General features: G+C 34.9%; 1 protein-coding gene across 2 annotated transcripts; it reads right to left on the bottom strand.

Moving 5' to 3' along the window:
- Positions 1–32: 32 nt before the first annotated feature.
- LOC143177025 (uncharacterized) lies at positions 33–14,077 on the bottom strand. 2 transcript variants are annotated; one of them, XM_076374768.1, is made up of 11 exons: positions 13,951–14,077; positions 12,107–12,247; positions 11,793–11,921; positions 11,515–11,681; positions 11,143–11,359; positions 8,290–11,052; positions 7,817–8,197; positions 5,206–7,731; positions 4,574–4,694; positions 4,160–4,476; positions 33–3,530 (listed from the first exon to the last, which is right to left on the bottom strand). In XM_076374768.1, the coding sequence occupies exons 3-11, from the start codon at positions 11,917–11,919 to the stop codon at positions 3,514–3,516; spliced, it is 6,636 nt and encodes a 2,211-aa protein (XP_076230883.1). In that variant the 5' UTR covers positions 11,920–11,921; positions 12,107–12,247; positions 13,951–14,077; the 3' UTR covers positions 33–3,513. The 2 variants fall into 2 exon arrangements, with proteins under 2 accessions (XP_076230883.1, XP_076230882.1); XM_076374767.1 differs by having other exon boundaries at positions 33–3,513.
- Between the last annotated feature and the right edge of the window lie 544 nt (positions 14,078–14,621).

The raw sequence follows: 14,621 nt of genomic DNA, 5'->3' as shown, positions 1-14,621 counted from the left end.
AATCAGAACGCGATTTTTTTTACGTGCTCAATCGTTTTCTACAAATATAGTATTGTAGCTAATTTTTTATATTTATCTTTATTTATATATATATTTATATTTATATATTTATATATCCAGTTGGATTATTATCAATCATTTACTTTTACTGCTATTTATATCAGTTAACCAAATACTAAAAATACAAATGTTTTGCATATAGTAGGTCTTAAAGTCATCGAAACTTCATTTGGAGTTTGTGATCTTAAAACGCATATCCATGTACATGATAAAATATTTGTGGCATTGCAAACAAAATTAAGGAGCTTATAATTCATTCCTTTTATATATATATATGTATATACGTATATAAATGGGCACAAAAGTGAACATTTTACTTAGCATAATTATTATAGTCTGCACAAAAATGGTGGTATGTAAAATGTTTACAAGTCACGCTACAAACACCAATTATTTATTGAGCATCACAAATACACCATTCTTTTTTTTTTTTAAACCGTGTTGAATATCAACAATTTTTACACATTACAATCAACATATGATCTTTGGTGTATTAGTATTATTTTTATTATAATACATACACGTTATATGCAATTATATGGCAGACAAACTTTAAAAGCTCCTTAATTGTGTGAACATGCAAAGATTTGACTTATCTTTAAAATATTTATATTTACACACAAAGCTTGGTTTGTTTATAATCTATACAATTATATAAATGTAATATTCAATGATAAAATTGTAACATAATAATCCCTAGATCACCTATTTCATATTGAAGAAAATATTTTACATTGAAATTACATTCTTGTCTGTTCTGTTCATTTCTCGATTCTGGTATTAAATTATTATTCTTTACATTATACATCATTTCATTACAATGTAGAGATGAATCAAATTAAACACGATTCATATGTTCACTTCTTTATGTTCTTATATACAGCATGAACTCCCACCATGTAAAATAAGCATACTACTATTTACAATATATAATTCAAAGTCTATTGAAATTGATTTCGATAAACAAGCAATGTTCTAACTAAATAATTTAATTTATTATTAAAAATAAAAAAGAAATTCAACGAAAATTTAATCCAGAGTAGCTACAGTATCACTCAATAGATAAATTTGTTAAAATATTTCCTATGTAAAACATTAGTAAATTCAGTACTCATTATTGACATGACAAATATTTTTCGATTGTTTGATAGCCATCAAAGCATTAATAAGGTACATAGGGTACGGTTTTGAACTTAAAAAAAAAAAAAAAAGAAAAAAAAAGTGTTTTCGGAGAAAAAAATTCTTCTAAAAAAATGTAAATGATTCTAAAGCAAATTAAGATTCATTTATTCGTCAAATATTAATATAAATTTAACAATAATTATAATTTAGTCATAATACAATGTTATAAAGATTTGGTATTGTACAAAAGAATAAAGTAACCACGATGTACTATTTTTTCTGTTTTGAAGCAATCTACTTTACCAATACATTTGTTACTTAACTAAAATAATGGGACGTACACAAAATTCTACAGAAAGTGATGTAAATTAGCAGTATGTTTTTTAAATGCATGTTTCCGAGATAAAGTGCTATGATGGCTATCACAGACTCACTTAGAACGTCCAACTCTCGATTATATAATTTACATTTATACAATATAAAACTAGATTATCTGTTCACAAAAACAATAATTCATGTACATCACATACATACATATATAATAATTATATATACGTATGTATATACATTCTTATTTAAGTTGTCAAAAAAGTGCCACTAGTATTCTCAGTGCACAATCACGGAGGATAATTAATAATAGTATAATGATGCTGCACAATTTGAATTATCACTAATTTAATAAAAATTTAAACAGTTTTTATATGTACAACGAGGGGTGCTTTATGTATCTTTACAAGAAATTATTTACAAAATATATTCATTCATATATTACCTATCAAATTAACATTGTATTAATCGTTTTCTATAATTATTTTCATATATTTATGCACGATTTATTCCAACGTTCTGCTTATGTTTCATAAATAAAATAAATCTTTTTTAATAACCCTATACCTTTGCCCTTTGCAATATTGTAACTCAAGACGAACTTCCTACTGAAAGACCATGTTCCATTAAAAAGAAAAATAGAGATCTTGTAGTATTATGTATACGACATAATTTTGTTAAATTTAATAAAATTATTAGCTATCACGGTATCATACGAAAAAATTGATTAGAATAAATGTGATTTACGTTGTGTAAATATATAAAAAATTACGATTGTCCTACAAATATTTCTGAAAGTTTTTTTTTCTTTTTATGAATATAAATAGATTCAAAGAAGTACTTCAATTTACATCCTCAGAAAAGGTAAGAGAACGATGAATAGTTAATGTAATTACGGTAGAATCACTACTAATCGTTTACGCGTAAATATTTATATATAAAAAACATTTTCGTAATAGGTGGACTAAATTAAACGTTAAAAAACGTAAATTAAATATTTCCAACAAAGTCTATCAGTGAAGTTGTCAGAGTAGCGACTTAAGCCCCACCAGTTAATGCAATTTGTCTTTGAGAAACATACATTATTTACGGCAGTACAGTCAGATTTTATGTTTAATGCATTACTAATTTTGACTTTCTTTTACCATTATAAACCTGTATCATCAATGACCAATAATGACACCGAACAAATAAATAGTTCCTCTGAAATATAAGTCTTTTAGCTTTCGTACGAAGTATCATTAATTTTGATTAAATAATCAATGCGTTGATGCTTACCATATTAACGTCTATTGGAGCGACACTACGTATTTGATCTAACAATTTTGTAACTAGTCACAGCGTAACGTAATCGTTCACACGTCTACCAATAAATCTCGATTTTTAGAAAAATGAAATACAGGATCACAAAAGCTTGGCAAAAGAAAGTTGCACATTGACTCGGCAGTTTTGGGTCAGTTCAGTTACATAGATTGAAAGATTGAATGCATTGAGCATATTAGTCTGAGTAACTAAACTTTAGGAGTATAGTGTGATTGAGAACGCTAGACGGCGAGAAGAATAGTAAAGTTATTTTTATTTCTGGGTTTTCTCGAAGAAAGTTTTTAAACATTTAAAAACATAACAATGACGATACCCTAAGTGTTTATAAGTTCGCTCCCAATATATGCGTTACTACTATGGAATAATAAGATTTATACAGTTAATTGAATGAAACTCAGCATACGCTCTATTGTAACTGAAAGTATGAATACCATCCAGCACTCCGAACACGATACTCCTGTTACATGTACAGTAGCATTGTGCGCTATTGACGCATAGAGTTTCACCAGGTGGGGTCCAGCCACACGGCGATCACATAACCATTTATAACAGATACACAATCAGTCGGATAGGCCTTGACAAGCGACGGTAGCTAATCACTGTCAAGGTCACTTCCCGAAGGTCATTTGTTTTCTCGGGATATTCGCCTCCGTTTTGCTTGCTCTGCTGCCTCAGCTGTTACTAAAACAATGTTCCCGCTGTACGAGGTGTTTTCAATTAAAATGGTATGTGAAGTACACAATTTGTAAATTATACAATTTTGTCTCCATAAGTAGTAGCGGACTTTAGACTGTTAACAAATATCGAATTAAATACTTCATTCGACGACTCTGGCGTCCCCCGAAGAGAGGTAGAGAACTGTGAACAAGTGAACAAGTGAGAATAAGCGGTCTCTAGAAGAAGGTCGCATGTTACACCAGTTGTTTCTTTTATAAATTTTATAAAATGTAACATACGACCTTCTTCTAGACACCCATTCATTTATGACTTCTCGCTGTCATCTACTTGCTCACACTTTTCCATCTTGCCCAGACCAAAAACAAAGCAGAGGGTTTAGCGAAATTCAAACTAGTAAGTACAGAAATGTGACCACTTATGGAGACAGCACTTTACTGTCATGAATATTTGTGGAGAAATCTAGCATCGAAACTTCATATTTTATAAAAGGACTAAATAAAAACTAAGGTTCCCTGTTCTGCCAGAGAACCTTAACTTTGATCAACCCTATACATAATAAATATGATTTTCCATGGACAGTAATCAAGAATTTTCAAATGAGACTTTTCATTCTTAATAACTGATGATACGAATAAATTGTTTTACGTACCAGCACCACTTCGAGTTTTTCGTCTAGTAATATCTTCTGTAGATCTAGTTGCACCCCTTGTATTGCTTGCTGGTGTTGCTAGCGGTGACGCTGTATTCTGTCGAACAGATCTTCTTGTCGTTACTTCTCCTAAGGACTCATTACTGGATGCGGAAGTACCACGTAGCCTTTCCTTTCCAGCAGTAACTACCGCGTTTGTACTCGGTTGCTTGGTTGTTAATAAACGGCTCTCTCTTTGCACTCTATTACTGGCATTGAAATTTGATATATTACTGGAATTAATTTGACTGCCAGAAACAGTTGTGCTTGTATTTGTTCTAGAATAACAAAAATTTATTTACGTAGCAGGGCTCTCAAATCTCTGACATATTCAGATATGCACGGCTGCTAAAAGAATGCACCGGTGTTGCTTACTTTTGATCTTTAGACTTTGGAGACGGAGTGGATGTTTCGTCTGATAATCGCATTCTCGCTTTTCCTACAGATTCAATCAATGGCTCATCATCAGACGAATCTACTTCTACCACGATGGGACCTAAAAATACAAAAACATTTGTAGCAGAACGATCGGGCCCAGTTTTATGACAGTGACGCAAGTTATATAGAAGTAATTTATTATGATAGAAGACATGGCTGAGATTGAGAGATGGACGTTAAATGAGAGGCGACAAATGAAGTTAATAAAAGTGTAGATACGTGTATATGTATACGAACATAGATACATGTATATGCTTTCACGTGACTGTAATTCGGCCAAATAATTATTTTTAATACAAATAGGAATATTTATTTAGTACTTTGATTATTCTGTTTTTGGCAGTCTTTGTTATTTTATAAGAAAATTTAAAAAAAATAAATGCATCTCACGTCTAAAACCGTTCTATCTATAGAGTATTTCACATTATACAAGTTTCTCATAGAAATTGCAAAATTATGTGTCTGAAATGTAAATATTTAAGATACATATAGACTACATTTTCCTGTGAAATACCCTACATGTTAAATCACTGATTAATCAGAAAAAATAGATAGTAAAGAATAAACACCTTTCTTAGCCTTGGTCAGTATACTGAATCCTTTCTTTGACTGCTCTTCTTTAACAGGTACTTGTTTCTTCAAAGAACCAGCTTCATCCACACCCATACAAGCTTTAATAAGCTCCGCTGCGTTCTCCGAACATTTCCGTTTTCCTGGTCTCGGTTGTGGATCATCAGCAGTACTAGATGCTACAGAGCTTTCACTTTCCTGACGTTTCCGTTTTCCCACTTTTATTGTCGTATTAGGAGATAATTTGGACACTCCTAATTTAGGACTTGCTTTAGCATATGGCGATATGCTGCGTCTCTCTTCTAATTTATTAGGACCATGAGGACTACTTTTCGGAGTCTTTACAATGTCGGGACTATTTAATTTCTGCGATCTAGTCCGTAAAGATCTTTTCTCATTGGTGTCATTCGGGATCTCGATCAGAAGTTGTTCCAGCAATGACTTTGGCGGTCGTTTAACATAGTCGTCCGAATTGTTGGCGTTCAACCTTTCCACGAATTGTGTCTCATCATTGTCTTCTATGCATATGACATCTTGTCGACCCTCCAATTCCTGTTTTCTTCTGCGTTTCCTTTTTACGTGTTCCACATCGCTGGAATCGACTTCTGGGTTTTGTGCTGCCGGGCTTGGAGTCTCGTCCCGTTGTAAAACTACTGGATTAGAGTACGTATACAATGGTGGGGTAATTCTAATTGGTTGAGGATCTTCACCGAGGGGTGATTGAATACCTACACTTATATCGTTCGCGTCATTTACAATTTTCTTAACCAAATCATCTGTAACTTTTTGAAGATTCATAGAAGACTCTCTAACTGATATTTGTTGATGGCTTTGTACATTAGATTTTTGGTTTTGATCGGAACATTGTTCTAACTTAACAGATGTGCTTAAAGAAATGCTAGAACTTTTCGAAGTATCTGATCGATCGTTTTGCCTCGTATCGTCGACTTTTGTATTAACTTTAGACTCTACTTTGATTTCACAACTGAAACTCTGACTTTTGGAACACGAATTATCTGCTACTGTACTAGCCTCATCTGTAACTGTATTATCAAGTTTTTCTGTTTTTATGTTACTATAAGCAATATGATTTTGTATTACAGGCACACCATTGTTATTTTGTCCATGAGGTTCGTCGCTTAATCTAATTGCACTGTTACCATCTATAGTCGTTTTCACATTGTCCTCAGGCGCACTTTCCGGGATTCGCGACACTTCATGTTTAATGTTTGTCGTACCCTGATCATGCTGGCTAATTGAACCCTCTAATTTAACGCTACAATTGTCTTTTTCAGAAAAGTCATTTGTTTGTTGCTGCGCACATTGCAATAAGTTATCACTATCCACGTTACTGGATACAGAAGTAGTCACAACAGTCACTGATCCTGTCACCAAAGGGCTGGACACACTTTTACCATTGTCAGTCACTTCTAAACTAGCAATCAACTCAATATGACCACCAGTTCTCGATGCTGTCGACGTTGATTTTTCACTGGTCGCGTCTTTTGCGTCGTGTTCACTGGAATTTGATATTTTGCGATTTAAATGATTTTCAAGGTAATTTGCTACAGACACAGGACTTAATCTTTGTGGGCCACTGGACTTCATAAGTTCCGAATGGGAATTTGAACACATATCACTACTACTAGTTGAGGAAGGCACGTTCTTATTGGTGGTTGGTAGAGAAGATTCTCCTTGAACAGCAGCCTTTGTGCTGCTTTGCGTTACGGATTCTGTGGCTGGCCTATGCAAAGGAGATTCCCCTTGGTTTGGTGACTTTTCGGAAAGAGCATCCATCGACTCGATACCCGAATCTTCACCACCTCCTCCACTGCTGACTCTTTCTGTGCTTGCATCTACTCCAATTGCTATTGGAACTGTAGTTTCGAGCAACTTCTGCTTCACTTTCGCTTCGGTTACATTGATCTCACCGATTGGCAAAGTTGGTTTACTGGAAGGTATATCGATGCTCTGGGATCTGGGAACTTGGTCCACTGAATTTCCTATTACCGAACCTTGCATAGTTTTCAATAAACTAATCCTTTGTGTATTATCCATCTTATTTTCTACTGCAGCTCTGTCGACTTTTATATGGTTTTGTATCACTCTTTTATGACCGAAATGTTCTATTTTATTATGCCTGTTAATAGTAGCATTTGTGTCGCTCTTTGAAACCATATGGTTTTTTAGTTTCTGACTAATAGTTTGACCTTTTGCCGCGATGCTAGAATTTGTCTTACAACTATCTGTATCTGTTTTACTTTTCCCAGAAATAATCCTATTTACAGGTGACTGTGCATTCTTCACTGCAGTTTCTACGTGAGCAGATGCTTTATTTTCAAGCCTGGTTGCTGTATTTGAATCGCCCTGCGCAGACGTATTTGAAGATATTAATCCAGAGGTTTCATTCTCAAATGGTGTATTGCTTACAGGTTTTGCATTTGGATTTGAACCCGCAGTAGCAGAAGAACATTCTGGGATGATCTTCTGACTATTAAAATGTGCAACCTCTGTATCTTGAGATTCTGTAACAGATTCAAAAGAAATGAAAATTAATACACTTAAATGGATATTAGAAAATGACATTACAATCATAAATCAGATATTTACCACCTAAATGCAGATCCTTTTCGTCCATTAAACTTAATCTTCTTCTCTTTTCTTGATTAATTAAATCCTTTTTTACACCATTCACTTCTGTTAATCTAGAAGCAATAGCGTTCAAGGTATTATTCTTTTCAATTGCTGACCTATTAATGTCACTATCACTTGTTCTTCTAATTTCTCCCACTTTCTTCACTGTGTTGAAATCATTTCCACCCAACAGCGCATCTGTTTTTCTCACAGATTGGCTCGAGTCACCCTTGTAATTAAGTTTCCTCCATTTTGCTTGATTATCCAAAATTCTACCACCGGATAATAAATTTTGTTCTCGATGTAAGCCATCACCCGATTCCGATTTCTTTTTTGAATCTCTTCTTTTGGTTTTGCCTGAAAACAATTATATAAGAAAATAAAATATTTATAAATAACAATTTCATGTTTCAAAATTACAAAAAAGACAACAATTTTATTGAAATTACCTCCTCCTATTTTATGTTCTTGCATATGATTCGGAACATCCATTTCAACTTGATTTTTTGTTAAAGACTGTTGTGTATTTAATGTTTGATTTAAAACAGCAGATTTATGTTTCGAGGGAGACGGTATTCTACTGTTCAGCGGTATATCATCAACATCGCTGGTTTTACTTGAACTCGGTTTAGTGATACCAGCTTGAACACGTACAACATCTACCGGCAATTCTTGTTTTAAGGCATTAGGTTTCGAAACAACAGTTTGAAGTATATTGTTAACTTTGCTAATAGCGTTGGTACTATTAATCATGGTAGAATTGGACAAGGGTAATTTGGACGCAGATGAGGTACCTATAATCATGCTTAAGGATGACTTCTTCTGCAGTAATTTGTTCCCATCTATACACTCCTTCATTTTCTTCAATTTTCCCCGCTTTTTTATACTTGAATCAGACTCCCCATCCTTCAGCGACTTTTTTTCCTTTTTTCTTTGTACTACCGAAGCATTACGTCCTCTTAAGGAAATGTGTAATGGAGGCACTCTTGGTTCATCACCGGTACCAGAATTAGGAATACCAGCGGTAAACATTTTATTTACCGATTTGTCAGCTTTCCTGATCGGCGGTGTATTCACGAATGAAACGTCAACTTTGTAAGCCGGTGTAACAGGTTCAGATTTCTCTAATTTTAGCCTCAGTTTGATCTTTTCACCGGGCATCGGGCTCTGCGCCGTTTCTCTGCTGGACTTTATCCTACTGTGCTTCAAGCTACCCTCGCTGGCAGTAGATTTCACCGTGGTCTCAGAATCCGACTGATCTGTATTTGTTGTCGTGTCGTTTCTCCTCGAAAAATTGCTATCTGCATCGTCGTCGGAAAATATGGAATTCGATCGGTCATTCGATGGCGATGGAAAGGAAAAGAAATCATCCTGATTATCTACCGCGCTCTCTGGCTCCGAATCCGAGCTCTCGCTGGGCATCGGTTCCAAGTGTCCGGTTAAAGGATTAATAAGAAACTGTCGTATTTTGCCAGTGGACGTGTACTCTGGTTCAGGTGTCTCTTCTTCATCCTTGGGAGATTCGGAAGTTTCGACCTTCGTGGCAGGCGAAGCGATATTGTTGTTCGGAACGTGATTAGCGTGAGATCCACATTGTGAAAAGGCACCTGAAACCTGATTCGTAGCAGGCAAACGCGTAGTACTGACCTGAGCAGCTTGTGGAATAGAATTAGCTTGTGCGTTCCACGTGGTCCCATTAGCATTAGTAGGTGCAACCTGGTAATTCCTGCTGAGGATATTCTGACTCTGACCGTAACGGAAATCGGTTGTAGCACTAGTATTAACATTCATGTTTTTAAGTTGATTGTGATGCAATTGTTGCTGCACGTTCAGCGCTTGATTCTGTTGCCCTACGTGAGACTGCGTCGGAACCGGCTGTCGCGAGTACGGCGGAGGAGTTTGTTGACGTTGGTTATTTAAGTAACTTAGCCGTTGCTGTGGAACACTCATGCTCACGGTCGAGTGTTGCATCAATTGCTGTTGTTGCAGGAGCGGCTGATTCGAAACTGACGTGGGCTGTAACGATGCATTGATATTCTGCTGTTGTATCAAGGATTGCTGTTGAGTTGAAGTTTGTTGCGTGAGCAATTGCGGGGCACTTATATTCTGCTGTTGCTGTTGCTGCTGAGACAAAACCTGATGCTGTTGCTGTTGAAGCAGTAACTGTCGTTGCTGTAAAGGTGTTCGAATATGCTGGCCATTCACTGGATGTCTAATTGGTAGCTGACCCTGCAACTGTACTTGTGTAGGTCTGTAAGCCAATTCTTGCCTAATGGGAAACTTCTGTTGTATTTGTACTTGAGTATGCAACGACGATGCGGATTGCTGTATCTGTCCGCTGGTAGAAGTTTGATGCACTACTTGCTGCGTTAAATTTTGTCCAGCTGTGCCGATCACGTTAACCGGATGTTGCTGAGGAATTGTCGAGGGTTGATTAACATTAACGGTTGCAAATGCAGATGTAGAAGATTGAGATAAGTCAGGAATGACTGTAGTTCCGCCGATGAGATCTTCTGTTCTAAGTGAATCTAGATTTGGTGGCGATTCACTTGGCGAGGATAGTTCTTTTCTTCTAACTGTTGGTTTCTTCGTAGTTCTCATACGATTAGTAATTCCGGAACTATCAATAACAGCTGGTGGTAACATTTTGTGACCAGGTATCACATTGTTCGGATGCGTGCCAGCATCGTTTTGTAAAAGATTCACAAGGAGTGGACTGGACAGAGCAACCTGATTTCCATTACCATTTGAATTCCCTGCCAGATTATTATTGTTTGGTGACAGACTAGATGCGGTGGTAATCGAAGACTTGTACTGATTCGTCAACTGGCCAACCGATACGACTGATTGTGTCGTAGTATGGCCAGTTGTTAACGTTGTAACTGTCGCCAAATTCTCTTGAACAGGATAAGGCGGAGGTGGCTGCACATGATGCTTAAATTGCATAGCATTTTTAATTGTTGTTGCTTGGGATTCGCGATTATGTATCGCTTGAGCAGCATGTGTCATACTAGCAAATGGAAATGGACCATTATAATTATTCCTTGGCGACGCACTGGGATTAGTTACTGGTTGATTTCCAGAGGCACCAACATTACTATTGCCTGAGGTCGACTGTACGGATTTTGCAAGAAATGGTGGGATGGGATCACAGTCTGTAGGTGCAACTACATTTGGAGAACGAAACTGTGGAGTCTTTTCTGATGATGTACCTGAAATAACAGAAAAATGGTTAGTGTTACATATTACCTAAAGATCTAATAGAAACTATCTTCATTTCATTAGAACATGTTGAAATGTACCAGATGCTATTATTTGAGCCACATTACGTAATGCTGAAGAAATGCTAGATGTATTACTTGGACCAGGTAAAGCTGTCTGAGGATCACTGTCAGCATTAGTTGTATTGCTAGTGGGTTCATTTTGAGATTTGGCACCACTGTCTTGTGAAGGTCCTGAATGTAACACAATTTCCTGTGCCTCTCCACTATAGCGGTTGGCTATCCTCAATGATATTACCTAATATACAGAAGTCATATATTATATATTTATTAAAATTCTTTTAATAATAACAAATAAACTTAAAATGAGACAAAATTAAATTAATGATGTGTACATAAAATAAAACCAATTAATATTTTAGAAAGATTAATATATCAATGAGTATACATTACCTGATCACCTTCAACCTGCACCGAAAGAATTCCAAGCTGTGTAAGTGTTGGAGAACCCTGAGCTGCTAATTCTCTAAGACGTAATGCAGCTTCTCTAGGTATTGAAAATGTGACTCTAACTGAATTCCATGGCTCTACTTTATTTACCCTTAGACCATCCTCTTTGTCTACAAATTACAGAATGCTATAATCTCATCCATATAACTACAAGTACTGAGTACCATGTATATAATATCAGTATATTAAATTTAAAATAGTCTTTGTTTCATAACATTTACCTTTGCAAAGCAAAGATTTAAGATGATCAACAATAATTTTAAATTTGTGTGGAAACTCAGGATCTTCTAGGTTACCCTCACACGTTACCACCGTCTCAATCAGATCACCATCACTATCAGCCGCCATGACTAAAATGCATAATAAACTGATAAATTTTCTTTAATAGGAATATACTAATTGAACTTATTACTGTTATAAATGTTAAAAACACTAACTGAAAATAGAAAATTAAGTATTCATTCCTTTTTATTGGCCAATTTACTATTATTAGCATCAATTATTAAGTTAACAGAAAATAAATTTGAATACATACCAACTACAAATCACATAACTACCCAGAGAGCTTACAAACGCCTCAGGGTATTGCTATAGTATATGGTGACAAGATCTTTGTCCGTCGGTTGTAAACCGACAGCCCGACCCACTCCAGCACTAATAAATATGCTTAATGTTTCTGTAGGGCAAAATAATAAATTTCTATTACATATATTATAATTCCTAGAACAGTTACTGTTGCAAAAGAATTATATTAAATGAAAAATTAAAGTGTTATGGAAGGAAAAACTAGTATGATCTTATTTTGACATAACAAAATGAATATATGAAATAAGATAAAAGTGAATATATTTAAATACACTTATAAACATTAATTTACTGAATATTTAATTTAATAACTACTACTATTTATAAAAGGTTTCATAAAATCTGCACTTCATGGAAAAACCTATATAGAATAATTTCGTTGTTTATAATTATGTTGTTCTCTGAATAAATTTATAAAGAATATATTACATATATAGATATTAATTATTCCTTGTAACAAAATGCAAACAAAAAAAAATAGTTAAAAATTAACTACTGAAAAAATTTATTGAATTATTATATTTACTTCTGGAGGACTCTATTATGATTACTGTACACATATTTATAATTATTATATAATTATTATCTGCTTAAACTTTAATAAATCACAATTTTGAACAATTAAAAATGTTAACAAAGTGCAAATAAATGTGTTCAACTAATTAATATTATTGTCAATATATACATATTAACATTACAATTAACACACATATTAACAGCAATATATCATCTCAAGGACAAATGTAATATCCATTTAAATTTAATAAATAAATATCAAACGAAAATAAAACGTTACACCATTAACAATCCAAGTACCACTATAGAAATAACAAATTAAACACAATATTCAGATTTAACATTATTGCAATAATACCACCCAATTTTCAATACTGTTTTGTTGTGTCAGTAATCATCACAAAGCATAGTATAAAAAAAATTCTAATCCCATTCAAGAATAGGTACACAATATGGTAAAACCATGAAAAACACCACGGGCAACTCGATCAGAAAAAAAAGAATATTTTCAAAATAAATCGAAGCACCATTAACTAAATGAATGGTACAATTCTCTAAATTGAAACACATTATCAAAAACATCAAGCCTAAACGTGGACTTGACAACTGTTATCGAAACAAAACACTCACGAAAACATAGTGCATAAACAAAAAGTGAGGCCAACGGGCATTACTAGGTTATAATTTGATCACGATTTCCATCAAATTACAGGGATCGATGAAAAAAAAACCGTACGATTAACGATCAATCGTTCCGCCGATGTCCACCGAATCGACAGGATTATATAAAACAAACGATTTTTGGATCAAGTCTCACCACTCGCGGACTGCAATTAAAATCGTTTGGGCCGTGAAGACGGGGGCACAATTTCTATATGGATGAAAATAGGTTATAGAGTACTTTTCTCGATCGGACATGAAATGCAAATTATCGCGCTATTCGGAACGTGGCGTTTTGATAAATCGGTGGCCCGTCTCGGCGGTTCCCATAAGAATTTTTGGCAAAATAAGGCATCCAGAACACTGGATATCGGGGGGGCCACCATTTTGTCCGTCGGGGGAGGTGTACGTGAAGTGGGCTCAAGCATGCTCAAGATAGACCGTCAAAAGTCTGAACATTTTTATTTTGCAGCCTCCCTGTATGCCCCGTAACTGCATACGCTTACCGAGACCGTGTTCAATGACGAGAACGAACCGCACAGCGGCCAACGAGCCTCACTTTAGTCTTTGCACAGAACAATTCGATACCGTATGAACACAAGAAAATTTTAACGTTACCCCATTTCTTTCCAACTTCGTGCGGGATTTTTCGCGTCCGAAATGCACGCAGCCACACCACAAGAGCACTAATTTCAATCTAACGTATGCCGCGCGGGTCTTACTTTGCTTTCTGCACACAGCGCGCGGTAGGAATCACGAAAAAACTCGACATAATCGGTAATATAAAGGGACAAGTCATAAAACGCCATGAACAATAACAAGGAGCCGCCATTTGCAATGCGAACAACTGACATGCGCAAATCAATCGCGCGGGGCACGCTGGGTATTTTGAGAGGCGCCATCTTGCCAATCATTTTAATATTGAAATTTCCTAACCTAGACTGCCTCGATTTATTGGGTTCAATATAATATTTATTGCGTTTACAAATATATATTATTCTATCTTTTTTCCATTTTACAATAGAGCAACAATAAACACAAATTTTAATATTCAAAACATTGCGAAATATTTTTTTACGACTTTGAACTATCGTCGTCATTGATTAGTATATTTCGGAATTAATTTTGCAAGAGTAAGAACTCACAGATGTAGATATATTTGCGACGAAGAGATATAATTAACATATATACTTTAATCTTTATTTTATAAATAATTGTTGAAAATAAATACAATGTATTAACGAAAAAAATTCAAATACTAACTGAATTTGTTACATGGAGCAACTTGG

Source organism: Calliopsis andreniformis, chromosome 3 (assembly GCF_051401765.1).
Source record: "Calliopsis andreniformis isolate RMS-2024a chromosome 3, iyCalAndr_principal, whole genome shotgun sequence".
Lineage (NCBI taxonomy): Eukaryota > Metazoa > Arthropoda > Insecta > Hymenoptera > Andrenidae > Calliopsis > Calliopsis andreniformis.
Note: the sequence above shows the minus strand (reverse complement) of the source record. Positions and strands in the feature narration are given on the sequence as shown.